The following is an 18,425-nucleotide window of genomic DNA, read 5'->3' on the forward strand; positions in this document are numbered from 1 at the left end:
TCTAAATGACTCATTTTCTTAGTCACTGTGTTCTGGATCCATGCCAGAGTATTTAAAGACATTAAAGGTAATTTCGTTTATTATGACATGCGTACTTATTGCAGAATATACTGCAGAAAAAGTTGCTGCTCAGAATCCATCTCATCTACAATCGTTTGTATTTAGCTGCAAAATGTGCTGACGCAAAAAGTTTGTCCAAGCTTAATTTTCAACATCAATTTTAGTTAAATTAGGCTAGACTGGATTTGTTTGCACTTTGCTTTTCTTCATTTCAAAAGTCTTGTCTGGATGTCAGATCTTAAAAACCAGCTACAAATGTTGCAGTCATACAGAGAAGAGAATCAGTGATTTAAACAACAGAGCGGCCACAAAGCTGGCTCTGTCATTACAACCACAGTCTTCTGTTTCAGGTAGAGTGAATGCAAATTGCAGTGATTTGTCTAAGAAAAAAAGACTGGACTCAATCCAATATGTGGATGAATGTAAGGATTTGATCCCGCAGACCTACACTTCGTTCCTCTGACTGCATATTGATGCATTACTAGTGTCCACAATACAAGAAAAGCTAGGAAGAAAATCCTTCGGCTTCCTGTTTTTCCCTCTCCTCTCCCCTGCCCTTCCTCTTCCTTTAGTCTTTTATTTGTGGCAAACAGATGTTGATTCATCAGTCCATGACCTGAGGAAGTCTGGCCTGCCCAGCTGTCTAACAGGCCACAGACCTGTTTTAAGGTTTGACTGATAAGGACCTTAAAAGAGCTGCTATTTTTTGTTTTTTCTCCCAAAGCGGGTGGATCCATGGTGCCGTGGGTAGCACTGTAGCCTAATAAACTCAAGTTAATCCAAAGAATTATGTAAAATCAACTACAATATTGGGCCACACCTCTTAATCTTTGAATTCAGGTGTTTTTGCCCTGTTGCCGCGCTTGTATAAAATCATGTATTCAAAAGAACGGATTGTTCTACAGATAAAAATTCATAACATTAAGGAGTGGGATCAGCAAGTGCTAACGCTCTGCAGGGTTCCACGTCTCCTCTGGCAGTAACATCAGCACAAAGACTGTACCAGGAGCTGCATGGCACAGGTTTCAGCTGCTGTAGGTGTAATGTGTAGGTGGTCCAGTATTTTTGTCCCTATAGTGTAAATCGCAGTTAGTTCCCACCTTACGATTACTTTACAATTCCTAATTTTAAAAACTCATAGTTCTTATTAAAATTAGCGTTAGAGTAGCTGGATCTAAAAAGACTGGTTCATTCAAAGACACACACAGACCCACTGATGTTTGCATGATGGAAATATTGGACGTTTAACCATAATAATAACTAAGAAGGTTGTGGTGAAGTGTAAAACACTCCTCGGACTCGCAGGAGGTCAGAAGTGTTGCTTACCTCTGCGTAAGGTGGCCGTGTGGAACGGCGGCGGGGGCGTAATCTCGGTGTACGCGCGCTCCCTGGGCACGGCCGACTTCATCTCCATGTAGCTGCTCTCCGGGGGGCAGAAGGGCAGGGGCAGCCCGGGCAGGTCTTTGATGGTGGCGTACGGATTCTCGCTGTTCAGAGAGCTGCTGCTCACGGCCGCTGAATCCTTCAGCTCTGCAGGAAACAAATATTGAGAGATTAAACTGCATATGAAGTCCATGCAAAGCGAGAATGGAGCATGATTGAGGGTTAAAGCCTAAGCCTACTAGATGAAGCATTCACTGCATGAAAAGTGAGATTTTCATCAGTATGCAGCTCTGTAAATTGCTGTACAGCTGCAAGTTAATGACTGTTGACGTAAATTTGTAGGCAGCACAAAGGACTTCCAGTAACTGTCGAGTGCTGACATGGAAATTGAAATTTCTAGCAGTTTTACAAGCCTGAGAATTCCTCTGGGCTCAGGAGACAAATCATGACAGTAGAGGACGACGACAGCTTCTGAAGTTTCAGCTTTCTTTATAAAGTGCTGATGATCTTTTACAGCGATAAGGAATCAGCTTTAGTTTAATTGTACGCTGATGAAATTGTAGGTTTAACAGATCTGCCTAAAGTAAGTGAGCCTGTTGAGACGAAATGTGTTTTTTTCCATGAGCAATATTCAATAATGATATTTAAATAATCCAAAAAGCAGCTTCAGACTTCTTTGTCTCTTGATGGAACGATGCCGTGTTAGCAACAAACAAGATGAGAGAAAAATGTTCCCCAGTGACAGCAGAGGTGCAGCATTTAAAGAGCCGCAAACACAGAGACACTGAAAAAAGACCAATTACAACAGAAATGTTTCCAGGGGACAATAAAAAAATGGATGTAAGCTTACGGTTTGTCTGATGGTTTCTTTGTTTTATCACTCGCTTCATGAGTCACTGAATTTTGCAACAAGCACGTCTCAGCCGTCTGCCGCGTCTGTGTTTTCAGACCAGTCAAAATGTTTTCTCAGTCTGCTTAAATGTGTTTGCGCTACGAGGAGCTCTCAGGACCACTACACACAGCCCACGGCCGAGCATGTTATGAGCTTACCGTCTTTGTTTAACATGCATTTTAACATTTGCTAAATGGGACTAAACAAACAATCCAGCTGAGGATGATGGGAATGTCATCAGTAAACAAGCAAGCCAAACTTTATTTGTGCAGCACACTTGATTCGACGTGGCATTCAAGGTCAAGTGTGAGCTGAGGTGGAAGTAAAAAAAACAAAACAACCTACAGATAATGTAAAATGAATGAGATTCAAATAATTTAATAAATGCAAAGAAAATAAACAATGAAGAAGATAAAATCTGACTGAGTGTGCAAATCATGACAGAAGGCTTGATCTTTTGTGTGGCCTGGGTCCAATTCCACCCAGACTATCAGAAAATAATAGAAACTAATAAATAAAAAACTATAATTAAAAAAAATAACATTTAAGCAATAGAAGTGATAAAACATGGAAACAGGAATAAGATCGAATAAAAATTAAAACAACAATATGCAAGTAAAAATGTGGAAAACAAACATTCAACATGTCACAAGTACTAGAAAAAAAATGTGATCACATGGCGGCGAGAGATCGAACGCTACATTTTTCCACAAGTACATAGAGTTCCCCCAGAGGGGGGCTTTGAAACCAATTTACATGGACATCTAATTCACTCAAAGCTTGCTGTTAAAAAATTACACGGGTGTTAGAAGAAAAGTCCCCACAGTTAAAGCCTCTGTGGACCATGAATGTCTGTGTAAAATTCATGAAAAGCCATCTGATGGATAAAGGTGTGACGGTGGAGAACACTGTCATCCATAGACTGTCTAAATAAAGCAGACTTTGTAAGCATACTTTGGACAGCTTTTCCACAGCTAACCTCAGACTTCAGCAGTAAGTAAGAAAAGAGAGAAAATGAGGTGATAAACTACCTTTGTTGTAATATTTTCCGAGGCTGGCGCTGTAGCTGTAGCTCCGATCGATGCCAAAAGCTCCTGTTAACAATAAAAGACAAATCAGACGTCTTCATTTTGCTTTATAGCGAGCTAATCAAAAGCAGATAAACTGCTGTGGAAACCTGTAAAAATCAATCCCAGGTGAGTGATAGGTGCTGGCAATGCAACTCTCACCTTTTACGAAGTCCTTATTATTTTTATAGTCTCATATCGAGTGTGCCCCGCTGACTAGGAAATGTGATGGTCGATAAACTTTGCTCGAGATTATAAGCAGAAACTACTTAAGCTTCTTCCTGGCCTGAGGCTCTCAGCCATTACCTGTTTAAGCAGCTATGCTGGCGCAGTTACTGAAAAGAGCCTAAGAAATATTTGAAATCTAAACTTTTGCACTCCACTCCAAGCTTCACGCACAACTCTGATCAAGACCGAGGTTATTCTCCATTATCAGCTATGTTTGAACTCTTTCATTACCAACGAGGAACTACAGCAGATGTGTTTGGATCAAAAATAAATAGGGACTTATTCTTCTCATTTATATTCCAATTTTTCATTTTCAGATACCAATAAAATACTTTTCACTGTTCAAACAATAATTTCCAGGTCTGTCAATAAGCAGTTTTAGCTCCTATCGCTTTAAAGGCCTCCCCTCCCTAAAAACCCCACTGTCTTCTGATTGGCTGCCCCTCCTCTCTCCTGCAACCAGAACCCTGGTGCCTGTAAGCCAGGCTTCTCTACTCATGTGCCTTTGGTGTCCCTGAGATGACTGTGTAAAAAGACCACACTGAGCTGATGTTAGCTCAGCACAAAATTACAAGAAAATGTCAGACTTTAAATAAGCTTTTGGCTCGCAGGGATTATTTTACATTTACCTCATAATTTAAAACTTTGATCATGATTGTAATCATCTAACATCAGGACATGAGAGAAAATGAGAAAAGCGTGACATAGCACCCCCTCTTCATATATAAATATTTAATTGTAAATGTTTTACGGAAATTTCAAACTAAAATACTGCAAACACAGTTTTGCTGTCCACCTTTTGCAGAAGGTGGACAGCAAAACTGTGCAGCAAGCCCACTAGAGGCTTGCTGCACAGTTTAAAAAGGTTTAACTCTGTGGACATGGCCATCAGAGGAACAGCAGTTCTTTGCTTTCCCACTTTGCCAGAGGTCACCACTTAGTCATAATAATATAATATTAAACTTTAAATATCACCAGAAGTCTGCACAAATCCTTCTAAGAAAGGACACGTATGAGATCTTTGCACTTCAACTTCATATTTGCTCTTCAGTGAAAATAAAGACGTTTGGTTGATCCCACATGAACTCTGATTAATGTTGCACAAGACGTTTTCTTTCCACCTGTTATGACCATAATTAAAGAATGCATTTAACTTAAGTGACATATCTGTTTAATTATTGACTACAATTTGATCACTCTGTTATATTACTATGAGACAGGCAAAGATAATGTGATGACAGTAATGTCTTATTTTGTAACATCCCCCCCACACACACACACACACCCCTCACCACCAGCCAGCAGTTGCAGATTTTGCTGATTACTTTAATGCCGCTGTGGTCAGAAGGTCAGGAAACCAGGTTCTTGCTTTTATAAGCTTGTAAATGTTAATGTGCTCATTTTATTCTGGTCTACAGCTGCAGGTGTGCCCTCTAAATGATCCTTATGTGAATCATGCAGTGGAGAGTCACCTAGACGGACCTGAGTCTTTGCGAGGCTCGTGGTGTTTCCAGTCTGCAGGCAGAGTGGCATTGGTCTCGACTCCAAACAGACCCCGTCTCTCCCTCTCTGCGTTCTTCACACTGCAGAACAGCTGGTTGTTGGTGTTCTGTAAGGCAGGAAAAATGATAAACCATCGCAAATGTACAAAAGCCAAATGAAGCGCTGAGGACCAATGACCTACTGCGTCTACACGTTTTGGTATCATATGATTTCACAACCCCCTGAATGCATAGCCAGCTGTTGCTGACTGTCCAAATGACATATTCCTCCCATTGCTGCCCTTCAGTTGCAATGAGGCATGAAGCTTTCTCCTTAGATATCAGAGATGACATTCACCTTGATGGTGCGGTCGTGGTTGTTGGGGAGGTGTGGCAGCGGAGGCCTGTTCTGGCTCAGTGTGTGGTAGCTGGGGTTGGAGTAGTAATGGTGGTAACTGTGAGGAACATCTGCAGGACGAAAACAAACACATGGCATCACGTCTGCTGCTATTAAATTACCTCAAGGTCAATAAAATGCATTCCACAATCACACAGAGTGAGATAGAGATGAAACCGCACTGTGCATACAAACGACATCAACATCACAGTTCTCCAAAAATACTCAATATCCAGCGTAGATCGCTGACCGGCTGAATCTTCTTCTGCAAAGGCATGTTAGCAGTCAGCAGTGACAGCAGTCACAAGTATAAATATTTACAGGGATTCAATAAGAATCCTCAACAACACCACAAAATCTGCCACAGTCCCACTTGTTGCAACATTTCATTTATCCCTTATGTATAAGACGACTTCAATTACTGCAGTTAATAAATGGCTGACACTGAGCATGATATCCATCTAGTTTACTGCACCAGTTTGTAAAACAATCAAATATGGCTGAATTAAATGGGAGTTTGAAACATATCTGACCATGCCTTCTTCTTCCAATTCTAACATACTATATGAAAAATTTGTTCAGTGATTTATTTTCATAATAAACCTTATTCAGGTGGCCTTCAAGTCCACTTAAATCACATTCGGTCATCAACTGTTGTACCAAAAGAAAACATATTTTTTTTAAAAATATAGTTATGTTGATTTCTGACATCCTGCTTTATATTTTTAAGGCTTAAAAAGTGTTTTAGTGTCAGTTTAAACCTCCAGCAGGGAAGTCAAAAAGTGAAAATCAGCCGTCACATCAACACATTAATCAAAGAGTCAAATTTATATCCACAAACACAAATTTTCCTTTTTTTTGGCTGCAATGACGACTCTCCCATCTACTAATTTATGTCTATGTACACAAAATATATAATATTTTCCAAAAGAGTGAAAAATCCACACGTTTGAAGGTGGAGTGATTGGCAGTGATGTGACCTATGTTGGTGGAAACCACTAGAACCATAGTGCTGGTCCCTCACGAGAGATCAAAAACTACTGTTAGATTTTGCACAGGGTAAGATTTAGAAAAAGACCCTGGTTTTGGTTCAAGTACAATGACTCCATTTTATTTTAAAGGCGGTTTGTTGCGTGCCGAGGTGACGTGTTCCAGCTGGACAGGATCAACAACATACGTGCTGCAGACACAAAACATTCTTCTCATTGAAACACGTTAGCTTTACTGCAAAAAAAAAAAAAGTTACTTGTCTCCAAGAACATGAACAAATACATTACTTCTCCTGTTTTGCCACAAAGTGCATAAAGTGTGTTATTAGCCGTGCTGGAAAAAGAAGAGCAAACGTATGAAAGTAAAGATGAAAGCAGTTTCTAAGGTGACTGGATTTTCAGGTGCAGCTGCCTGTGCACGCTCCAGCATGACAGTAAAATACTGGGTGATTGTTCCCACTGAACATGTCAGATTGTCATTATCCAGCGATGTTCTCGTACCCCCCGTCCGCACTTACCAAACCTTACTGGAAACTGCATGGTGCTACACACTACCACATTGTAGGTTTAAGTTCAGTGCTAAATTATTGTTGCTGTAATTCAACCTCATATCCACAGGAGATGAATCCTGTGTTGAGATTCTGATGTTTCAAACTCTGAACAGTCTGACTGGATGTGTCAGATTTTACTTTGAATCTGTGTTCGTTTTATGTTACGCATGCAGCGCTCAGTGGGATGAGCCATTCTCTGCATGAGCAGACAGAAGCATCTTCAGACTGTACCTGGAACGGCATATTCAGAGTTGACGGTGCGGCTGGTGGAGAAGGAGACAGTCGGGGTGTTGTTCTGCTTTTCCTTCTGCCTGCGGCGGTAGAGCAGCAGCAGAGCCAGCAGCAGGACCACCAGAATGACAAGCACAACGATGCCGGCGATGGCCCCCCACGACTCCCTCTCTCCAGGATTAAGACGACTCATGACGCTCCCCGTCTGCTGAAAGGAGTCTGACAAGCAGAGGGTGGGAGGAGAGCTCAAGTACAACGACCAGAGCAGCTTTCATGATTAATTCATTATTATTATGAACCACAGCACATTACAGGTTACATGTTCAATTCGGTTTTATTCATATAGCACCAAATCACAACAACAGTCGCCTCAAGGAGCTTTATATTGTAAGGTACTGTAAATGTCAGTGTTATAACTCCCAAACTTCTGCTAACATGAGGTCCGTACCTTGCTTGCAGTCGTCGCCTCTGTTTTCACACACACAGTCTCCAGTAAATCTGTCACAGAGGAGGTTGGCTGGACAGGAACAGGTCTGAGCACAGAGCTGGCCGAAACGTCCCGGATCACACGCTGGAAAACAAAGTACATTTCTCTGACTTATTTCCCCTTCAGCAGCATCTGTATGAGATATCTGTTGACGTTTTACAGGACTCACTTGATTGCTCCTATTATTCTGTTAGGCCTCATCTCAGCGAATCTGAGTCACTGAGCTGGTCCTGTGTTTGTGCTGCTTTTTAATGCAAATATCTGTTTTGTTTCAGTTGTTCTGGTGAAAATTCTAGTATTTTGTTAGTCGAGCACTAATTAGCAGGTGTTTGTTTCTCTGTGATGCATCTGGACAGTTTATGATTGCTGCTTGCTGACTAAGCTAACTGGCAACAGCTGGTAGTTTAAATATGGTCACATCCAGCTCTAAAGAAAAGCAAGATGCTCAGATCAACGCCTCACATTGGCTGCTTCCAATGATTAGAGTGGGTCTATGGATAAAAGCAAGGCCCTGGCTGCTGGGAAGTTAAAATAGTGATTATTAATCAACAGATTACCACTTCAAGTTCTAACCCTGTAGATACTCTAAACAAATCAAAAGCACCGTACTGTCCACGCTCTCATCTCTGCATGAAATCCTGTGGCACTCACGTTTGGAGCAGTCGATAGCGGTCCAGCCTGGTAAACATTCACAGTGACCGTTCCGGTGGTTGCACGTGGAGTTGTTGGCACAGGGAAGACACACTTCAGAGCACTGTTTTCCAAAGTAGCCAGCTGGACAAACTGTAACCACAGAAAAGAACCTGCTGAATGTCCTGCACTCACTTGTAAATGAAAGATCAGCGGCTTTTTGTGATGACTGCTGATTAGTGAGAAAGCCCACCTTGGTCACAGTTTGGCCCAGTGTATCCAGGTAGACAGTCACACTCTCCTGTCACATGATGGCAGCGGTATGATTGGCCGCAGGACTGACACGTCATACTGCACTGGTCACCGTACGTACCCGTTCTGCATTCTGAGGGAAACAGTAGGGCTGATATTAGACAATGCACACAGCGAGCGAGTCTTTAAGTCGTTTTTTATTAACTCATCAGATACAACGCTCACTGTTTTGGCAGGTGACTCCCCAGTAGCCTGGGCGGCACACACACGCTCCAGTTTCCCTCAAACACGTGTCGCTGTTTGGACAATGTTTGAAGCAGGTCTGGTTACAGTGGCGCCCCCACAGGCCCTCTGAACACGGCTCACTGCAGCGGGGACCTAAAGGAAATGAAGCAGTGAGCACATAAACGAAGCAGGAAATTACAACTTTTATTGACTCTAATCACATCATTTAGTTTAATAAAGGACCTACAGTTTTACATCTGCTAAAGCAAAGAGCAGAATGCCTTTCACTATCCCAAGTGTAAATCAGTTACTGATCTAAATACATAAAAACATGGTTATAACTGTATAAAAATGTAGTTGAAATGATAAGCAGGAACAGAGAGAAATGGGAACATGAGGGGTTTTAGTGGTTAACAGTTTCAGAAATGTTGCTGCTGAGCAGCCAACTCTGAAATATTTGGTAATTTAGTGTTCTCACCAAAAAGATTTTTCACAACTGTAACTAACACATTTTCCCCGAAACACAAAGAGCCTGTTTTATTTGCATGGATGGGAGGTGCAAAACCAGAAAAAAGTGCTTTTCATACTGGGCCAGTCTAGCAGCCTTTACGAGGCTGCACTGGGGTGCGGACGTAAGAGTGAAACGCTAACATCAGCATGTCAACGTTCACCTTCACTAGCACGAAACACACACGTGTTAGGTTAACAGAGTCCTCTCTAAACCCCCAAAATATTAGTCTCATCGAGTCAACAGAAGAATTGTTGGAGGTCAATAAGAGTGCAATATGTATGACTTTAACCCTGTGAGGTCATAAACATAACCCAGATCACATCTCTTAGACAGAGCAAAAAAATGACTTTCTTGGAACAAATGTAAAAAATATTTTATGCATGTTAGAAGGTTTAGTTTTTGTCCCATATTTGTTAAAACACAGGAGAAAAACGTATTCACAAATGAAACGCTCTGTTTTCAAAGGGTTACAGTTTAGACCTCACAGGTCGAGTCAGGTGGTGTCGCAACAATCAGAAAAATGAATTTCAGATTGAAAAAACTTCATCTGGACAGCTGAGTAAGGCAACAAATGTTTAAGATCACCGCCTTCCCTTTTTAAATTGTCATATATGAAAAAGAAGGAGGAAGGAATTGGTGTTTAGTAATTCAGTTCAATTCGGCTTTATTTATACAGCACCAAATCACAACAACAGTCACCTCGAGGTGCTTTACATTGTAATGTAGACCCTACAATACAGTGAAAACCCAACAATCGTATGACCCCCTATGAGCAAGCACTTTGGCGACAGTGGGAAGGAAAAACTCCCTTTTAACAGGAAGAAACCTCCAACAGAACCAGGCTCAGGGAGGGGCGGGGCCATCTGCTGCGACCGGTTGGGGTGAGAGAAGGAAGACGGGATAAGAGAGACAGAGATTAGTAACTAGTATGATATCTGATAGTAAGAAACTTGATTAATTGTACAAATCTGATTGGCTCTGACACTGCTTACATTTACAGCTAGACTTTCTTTAAGTCACACAACAATGAGAATGAAGGAGAGCAAGGATGGTTTAAAACCTGTGGCTCACAGTTTATCAGACCAGACTCATCTGTGACACCAAAGCCAAGCTGGCAGCGATACATCAGCAGGACGTCATCACTTACCAGACCAGCCTGGCAGACAGTGGCACTCCCCAGTGGTAGCTTGGCAGCCGTCGGCATGAACACAATCACACCTCTTCAGGCAGCCAGGCCCAAACGTGCCCATCTGCACAATGAACAAGTGCCAACGGGCAAAGAACTGTCAGGGGAATCTCCTCCACATTCGGCCAGCCCAGTCAGAGTGAGACAAAATACTACACTGGCAATGTGATGTTGTGTAGACAGCCTGGTGGGCTGGCATCGCAAAGACAAGAGGGGTACTTTTCCAAAATGCAGATTAAAGCATACAGAGGGCGAGGTAAGGGATTCAAAGCTGGACACTTCTACAGGCTGCCTAATCAGAAAACAGACAACCCGTAGAATTATCAGCCGTATGATTTGAGTGTTAGTCTTATCAAAGACGCCATTCGTCTCATCAGTGTGACATGGGCTAAACACAGACCAGACTTTTCTTATCTTGGAGAGCATTTATGTTACAAAGTGACAAAGTGACATCTGTGACAAAGTGACAAAGTGACAACCACTGCTTTTATTTTGTTTATATTTTATATGCATTCAGTGTGTTATTGCACACTTATTAATTAAGAGCTCCATTTACCTTTATCTGCTGATTTGTTGTGACAGGTTATTTTTATTAAATACACAATATCAATATATGTTATATATTTGTTTACATTCTAGTTTCCCCATCGAGCTGAGTCATAAAAGCATTATTGCTGTTACTCTGTGCACTTGTGTGCAGGTATGGTGTCTGACAACATCCGTATTCAAGGTTCAAGGCTGTTTTATTGTCGCCCTACAGAGAAAACTGTCTGAGACTAAAGACACTGCTGCATAGGACAGACGTGTCACAAAAACAGCGCTCCCCGTTGTCTTGTAAAAGGATGAATCTATTTAATACCTGGTTTTTCCAACATCTTTTACAACTTCAAGGGTAAATATTATATATAACTCCTGCCAGTATCTCCAGATACTCACCGGGCACGGTTGGTCACAGCGCGCCCCCTGCCAGCCAGCCGTGCAGGTGCAGGATCCATCTGCAGGGTTGCATTTTGCTCCGTTGGCACAGTGACACGTGGCATTGCATCCTGGACCCCAGGTTCCTTCGGAGCAGGGGATGGAGCAGTCCGGTCCTCGCCAGCCTGCAGACCCACAATCAACTGTAAGTCTTTGTTTTCCTTTTGGCCAGTTTTCCTTCATGATTGTTTTTTCTTTATTCATCACCTTCTTTGCAGAAACAAGTTCCATCAATCGGTGAGCAGTCCACATAGTTTTTACAGGAGCACTCCAGGGAGCAGTTCTTGCCATAGGTGCCACTTTTACAGGGATTTTCACAGTGAAGCCCCTGCAGTAACCCCCAAAGTTTGGTTTACATGAAGACACAACAGGTATAGAAAGTGAGTCATGAGTCATTAATCTACTCTACCACTGACCGTGAAGCCCGGGGCGCAATGGCATCGTCCTGTGGCCCCATCACACACCCCTCCATTCACACAAAGACACGGCTCCAGGCAGCCATGACCATAGAAACCATGAGCGCAGGTCTCATTGCAGTATAGTCCCGCCCAGCCCGGTTGGCACGTGCACTCTCCTTTCATTGGATGGCAGCTGGAGAGTGTAAGCAGACATAAATATGAATGGAGCAGTGAGAAACAGAGGACCTAATGCCAAAGAAAACCCACAGTCAGCGCCTGTCTACATGTACTTCAGTACTTGTCTTCATACTGCAGAGGGGCACGAAACCACTTTAAAGAAATTATATTTGATGCTGCCATTTTTCTGAGCTGGAGAATAATCTCATTGGTTGACTTTATGGTTGATGGAACCACTGCAGCATAAGATGTTAATCAGGCTCTGTGATGCCCACAAAGGCCTGAGAAATGAAAACATCTGTGGCTGTGTGGTCTGCTTAAAGCAGCTCTTTAATTACATTTTGTGCTGCAACATTATGATACGATATGATAACATTTAACCTATACTTGGGAATTTCCAGGTAAACCTAACTGGATGAAGATCCTGGTATAGACAAGATTATTATAGGAGATCTCATTTGGTCTCATTTGGGAAGGATCCCTCAGAAGGACTTGGAAAACATGGCTTTCTGGCTTCATATAAGCACTGATGGATGGATGGTTGGATAATATAAATAACATGCCATCAGCCACAGTTAAAATGGTGCAATACTATGCAGATAAAGTAAATAACACATGTTTATGAACCAGTTATTATAATATTATTGTTCAGGATCTTTTTGAGAAATATCTGAGAGTGTTGTGAACACGAACTATATAATTAATAAAACTGTGTGTCCTGTAAAACCTACAACATTATTAAAAGAAGAAGAAAAAACCACCCTTTGGTTAAACAGCGCAACATAAAGTGTTGAACAAGGGTAGCGTCAAATATGTGAATTCAAATTACAAGAATGTTTTTTTAATTTTTCACTTCACACTGCATGCATCACTATTCAAAGCAGTAAATGAAGCTTTTGCCAGACTCATGTAAGAGCTGCTCTTACCTGAGTGTGTGTTTGTCCTGACAGAGACACGTGCGCTCACAGTGCATGCCATATATGCCGTCTGGGCACATCCTGTCCCTGCAGTGCGGACCGCTGAAGCCCGGCTCGCACAGACAGGCTCCATCGATGTTGTAGCAGCGCGCACCGTTAGCACAGTCGCACACGCCTTTACAGTCCTGTCCGTAACTACCTGCAGCACACTCCTCCTTACACCTTAATGCAGGAAAACACACAGACAGAAAAAAGCTGGGGCAATGGGATAAAATATACAAATGTGTGTTTGAGCACAGTATGCACAAACCAAATCTAAACGTTCTGCATTCCTGTGCCTCTGCTGTTTGGTTTTGCCTGAATTTTGGAGAAAAACATGCTCAAATTACTCCTGTTCACTTACAAGAAATCATAACCAGGCTGCCTTTTAATTTGAAGACAAAAAAAATGGATGACAGTGCCAAAACAATTTAAAATGCTTTCTCCAGTCAAAGGTTTCAATTGTAATGTCGAGAAGACAACTTTTCTCTGTTGGTGACTAATCCAAACATTAGACGTGGCACCGGTAAACATACTGGAGAGGCACCTGCACAGGAAAAGCAAGAAAAGGCGGAAACAACCACATGCTGTCCAAAGATCCACTTTCACTTGCTTACCTGTGACCAGTGAAACCTTTAGCACACTGACACTGTCCAGTTTCAGCGTCACATTTTCCGTTGTTGTGGCAAACACACTCCTCAGTACAGTTTGGCCCAAACCTTCCTTCTGGACATCGCTCGGTACAGACTGGACCCTGAACAGCAGAATGGAAAAATCATTAAGCACACAGAAAAACAAAAAAGACAAATGGATATAGAAGCGTTATTGCAAAAATATGGACTAAAATGCCACCGGCGTCTGCACTCACTGAGAAAATAATGTGCTGTCAGATGGGCTCGCAATCAGAACAACATGTGCAAGTCATGCAAGTGCATCCTTTCAAAATGTCAGTGTTACAAAAAAGTGACTGTTTTTCCAGAATTCGAAGCCAGCTGGAACATGAAACACGAGCTAATTTAAAACCTGGCAACCTGCATGAGTAACAGAAAAGTGTGAGCTAAAAGCCTCAAAATATACCGTCCATCCAGGTGGGCAAGCGCAGATCCCTTTGCCTTTACAGATGCCACCATTCTGGCACGGGCATCGCGCCTGGCATTTCCTCCTACACGAGGTCTCACAGCTGGGGGGAGAAAAAAGATGGCTTACTGTCTCCTGACTGCAATTAACTGCTTTTAACCACAAAAGACTGCATTTGTGTTGGTACATGACTCAGAAACCTGCGGTACTCATTTTCAGCTCCATTTAAAAAAAAATTGTAGAGCGGTGTTGAATATTACGCAGTTCAAAATAAACCTTATCAATCTTTAAACTTTCCAGGGTGGACTTGCAGACTCCATGAATGTGGAAGAACTGAGATGAAAAAGGCAGCTAGTTTATTCATCCTTTTGAAAAACTGATTGATGCTCAATAAAGAAGAAACATTTATTTCACAAGCTATAGGACCTTCTGCCGTCTGGCAAATTTCACCGGAAATGGGTTAAAGGGCGTCTTTCACTTGGACTTTTGGTTCCAGCTTTTTTTTTCTTTAATCTTGGTGAATATTTTTTTCTTTTCTTTAAGTTTCTTTTCAACTTAAAGAAAAGAAACACTTTGCAGGCATGTTCTTTATATTGTGGTTTTGTCAGCTGCACATCCATGATTTAAATCTCCCGTTTCTCTGCATCCCAAAGATGCTTTATTAGACTCAGATCTTGGGATCATTTAAACGTTGTTATGCTAAATAAAAGCTGCTCAGTATAACCTGAGCTTTGTTACATGGTGCACTATCCTGCCGGAAGCAGTCGTCAAAAGAAGGTTGCACTGTGCTCATAAATACTTGATGTTTACTTGATGCTAAGGGCCTCAAAGTGCGTCAAGAAAATATCCAACACATCATTACAAAATCAACAACAAGCCGAAGCTTTGATCCAAAGCAAGATGGATCCATGCTTTCATGTTGTTTACACCAAGCTGTGACCCTGCCATCCAAATGTCACAACAGAAACTGAGACTAATTAGATCAGGTAATATTTCCCAAACTGTTGTCATCTGATTTTGTTGGGTCAGTTTCCTGTTTTTAGCTGACAGGAGCGGCATCCAGTGTGGTCTTCTGCTGCTGTAGCCCATGTGTGTTGTGCATTCTGAAATGTTGGTCTGTGTACTTTTGTTGTAACAAGTTGTGAAAATACAGAAAAACATAATAGATCAACTTCTGGACTCAATTTTAGAATTTCTTCTGCAGTTTTTATGTCTAAAAGTAGCTGAATATGTAAAAAGAATCAAGATGATCCATCAATTCCTCTTCCGGTAATGCAGGGAATCATCAGAGCAGGTGGAATGTGTCTTTAACCAATCACATTAGAGATTACAACCATCGCAAGGATATTACATTTTCTAAAACGGATGATATGAAAACGCTACAAATATACACAATTATTGACCCAGATTTATCCCCTAATCACGGTTGCCAAGCCGCCTTTTTTATTTAACTCAAAGTGGAGTGTTGTGCTTTCACATTGGCAGAATGAGAGTTTCCACTAATGTGTAGTGGGGAAATGTTTTTACTGCTTACTCATCCTCAGGGGCATCTAAAAAACAGGGCGTAACAGATGACTCATGGAGTACAGAGTAGACCATCGGGGTCTCTTTTCAATCTTCGAATTAACTCACGGAAACAAATAAAAAGATGGATCAGCAAAGAGGAAGATGAGGGTCTAACATACCTCTGGAGAACATTCGGGTAATTAAGTAGGGTCTAATCAAGTGCTGTAATAAATGTCTCCCAAAAGAAATAACTAACAAAGTACAATACTCTAAAAACGGCTCCTAATGAAAAGGAAAATACACTGTTAACTTTTAGCAAGAGCGACTCGCAGAAGGCTGCTAAAATATCCGAACTGTTAGATGGATTGCAATCTAATTTTATACAGGCACTCATGGCTTCCCAATCCTAAATTCATCCCACCGCACCTCCATAATAAACGGGACCCAAAGAATCTGCTGCCAACGTCTCACAGAGGTCCAGGCCCCGAGGGGTCGGAGCTATTTTGGTGTGCATCTCTTCAGCATTTCTAATTAGTGTGTCAGGCATCATTCTGATTTGATTAACTTCTTGGTTACCGCTAACACAACTGCTAACAAGGTATCAATCTTCAAGCTGTATATTTTCTAGCATCCGATAACTTAAATATAGTCCCACAAATGTCTAGTGTGATCTTACTTTTGCTCACCAGACGCTTTCAGCACATTAGGATGAATATCTGCTTCGACTCTTAGGATTAATCAAGAATCTGACCATATTTCTCCATCAGAATTTCTTCCATAGCCTGGAGCTGAAAGTCGATTTTTGTACCTTACATTCCCAATAATCATCTACTAACATTTCTTCTAGTGTCACCACGAGGTTACTCACAGACTTTAGATGTGCTTTCAGTATTTATTCCCCAAGCAGAAATGTGAAATAACTGCCTACCCTTCGAGTTTTAATCCAGCACCATCATGGGGCCAGAATTTGTGAGCTAATTGTCAAAGTATGCAATATATACATATACAAAGTACAGACTCGGCTGCTAAGAAAATGTTAGCATTAACAGATGAAGGAAAGCTGGTGAATATGGTTAATGTCGGCACTTTGGATTTGTCATTTTGTCATCATCGTGCTTGCACAGCTGTGGTGTCTGTGAGGTGGTCTCATGCAAATCTCACCCAAGAGTCAGATTTTGAATGAAACTGAAAAGTAAGTTCTTCATAGAGAAACATTGCCAACGTTTGTCTGTAAATTTTTATCACTTTTTACAAAGTCAGTGTTGGATTTTAGATATGCTAAGCTGTTTTGTTTGTTTGGACTTACTAAGTCCCTGTGAATCCATCCCGACAAATGCACTCTCCTGTTGCTTTATCGCAGGATCCTCCGGTTGCACACTTGCACCTCTGCAGACAGCGCTTCCCAAATGTGCCTGCTGGACACGACTCTTCACAGTAGCGTCCATTGAACCCTGGAGGACAGCGACATGATCCCTTCACAGGGTCGCAGAGAGCTCCGTTCTCACACTTGCACTGCTGCTTGCAGTTCGCTCCCCAGTGTTTATCGTCACAGTCTGAAAGGTCAAAGGGCAAACTCAGTATACTGAATCATGTAAAACATTAGCCTTTTCCAACATTTTTATATATCTTTTGATTTTGTTTCAAACTGAAAGAGTTAGTTCCTATATAGATCTATACCGCAATCATGGTATTGGCTTGCTCAGATCATACCCTTCAGATCTCATATGGGGCACATGTAACCTGTTTCAGCCTGCTGCACAGCTTCTCCTTGTAATTGTCTGACTTAATGTCACGTCTGCTGCCATGCATGCTCTGTCATCTACTGGGGCTCTTGTTGCAGCTCTCCACGTATGGCCATAGCTTTTCTATAGCTCTTAACTGCAGCCAGGGGGGTAGTAACGAAATAAATACAGGAACCTGCAACATGAGCTCCTCTTCTTTGTGTTTGTGCTGTTGTTGGTGTTTAGCTCTGGGGAATATAAAAAGATCTCATCTGGAGTGGAGTGAGGCCAAGTGTTAAAAACTTTTTTGATCCTTGATGCTTCATCTTTGTTCCCCTTTTCAAGCCAACTTTTCCAGCCATGAGCATTTGACCCACACATAACTCTCTCACCATAAGGGGATGAATCGTTGGCTTTTTTAGGACTTCCACCAAGCTCGTCTCTGCATGGGCTGATGTCCCACAATCCCTTTGTGTAGACAAAGACAAACTGACGCAGGACCGTAAATGGCGCATTGAGGGGTGTTCAGAAAGAAGAAGACTAGCAACTGTTCAATGACCACAGACCCTGGAATGTCATTGAAATTCACCAAGTTGCAGAGATGAGTCAGAGTAACACTGACCAATGAGAAGAGAGCACACCCTGAGATATGTTCTTCTCAACTTTGAGGGAAGCAACTGAAGCAACTGCCAACAGGAGAAATTGATACCACTGACCGGCATGTGATGAGGTGAGAAATACAAGTACAACATATATAATGATGTTCTAAAGTCTAAGTGAAACAAGCAATCACTTCATATGTGGATGAGACTTTAGGAAGAACTGGCAGGATGCAGAGCAGAGCCACGCGGCCCGATTACAGCAGATGGAAACGATGATCTTCTTTCAGCTGAAGTGGTCCTGATTGATCTCAGCTAAAAAAGGATTCAGCTCAGCTTTCAAACACATCTTTCCAAAAATCAGACTGAGCATGTGTTTATACAGGACATCGCATTACTGTATTTATTCTGAAGAAAAGTTGTCCTTTTGTTTTGTTTTTTTTCCA

The 18,425-nt window shown here is 41.8% G+C and overlaps 1 protein-coding gene across 1 annotated transcript in view; it reads right to left on the reverse strand.

Moving 5' to 3' along the window:
• pear1 (platelet endothelial aggregation receptor 1) overlaps positions 1-18,425 on the reverse strand; it is a 59,615-nt gene that overhangs the window by 2,681 nt on the left and 38,509 nt on the right. Inside the window, exons 6-22 of the mRNA XM_040030850.1 lie at positions 16,966-17,212; positions 14,154-14,256; positions 13,694-13,830; positions 13,047-13,259; positions 11,962-12,136; positions 11,753-11,873; positions 11,507-11,670; positions 10,532-10,634; positions 8,874-9,026; positions 8,650-8,781; positions 8,418-8,549; positions 7,728-7,850; positions 7,280-7,498; positions 5,470-5,579; positions 5,113-5,239; positions 3,367-3,429; positions 1,387-1,590 (exon numbers count right to left, since the gene is read on the reverse strand). Coding sequence (XP_039886784.1) covers positions 1,387-1,590; positions 3,367-3,429; positions 5,113-5,239; positions 5,470-5,579; positions 7,280-7,498; positions 7,728-7,850; positions 8,418-8,549; positions 8,650-8,781; positions 8,874-9,026; positions 10,532-10,634; positions 11,507-11,670; positions 11,753-11,873; positions 11,962-12,136; positions 13,047-13,259; positions 13,694-13,830; positions 14,154-14,256; positions 16,966-17,212 — 2,526 coding nt within the window. The remainder of the gene's footprint in view (positions 1-1,386; positions 1,591-3,366; positions 3,430-5,112; positions 5,240-5,469; positions 5,580-7,279; positions 7,499-7,727; positions 7,851-8,417; positions 8,550-8,649; positions 8,782-8,873; positions 9,027-10,531; positions 10,635-11,506; positions 11,671-11,752; positions 11,874-11,961; positions 12,137-13,046; positions 13,260-13,693; positions 13,831-14,153; positions 14,257-16,965; positions 17,213-18,425) is intronic.

The sequence above is a fragment of the Simochromis diagramma genome, unplaced genomic scaffold (assembly GCF_900408965.1).
Source record: "Simochromis diagramma unplaced genomic scaffold, fSimDia1.1 OVJJ01000361.1, whole genome shotgun sequence".
In the NCBI taxonomy this organism is placed as follows: Eukaryota; Metazoa; Chordata; class Actinopteri; order Cichliformes; family Cichlidae; genus Simochromis; species Simochromis diagramma.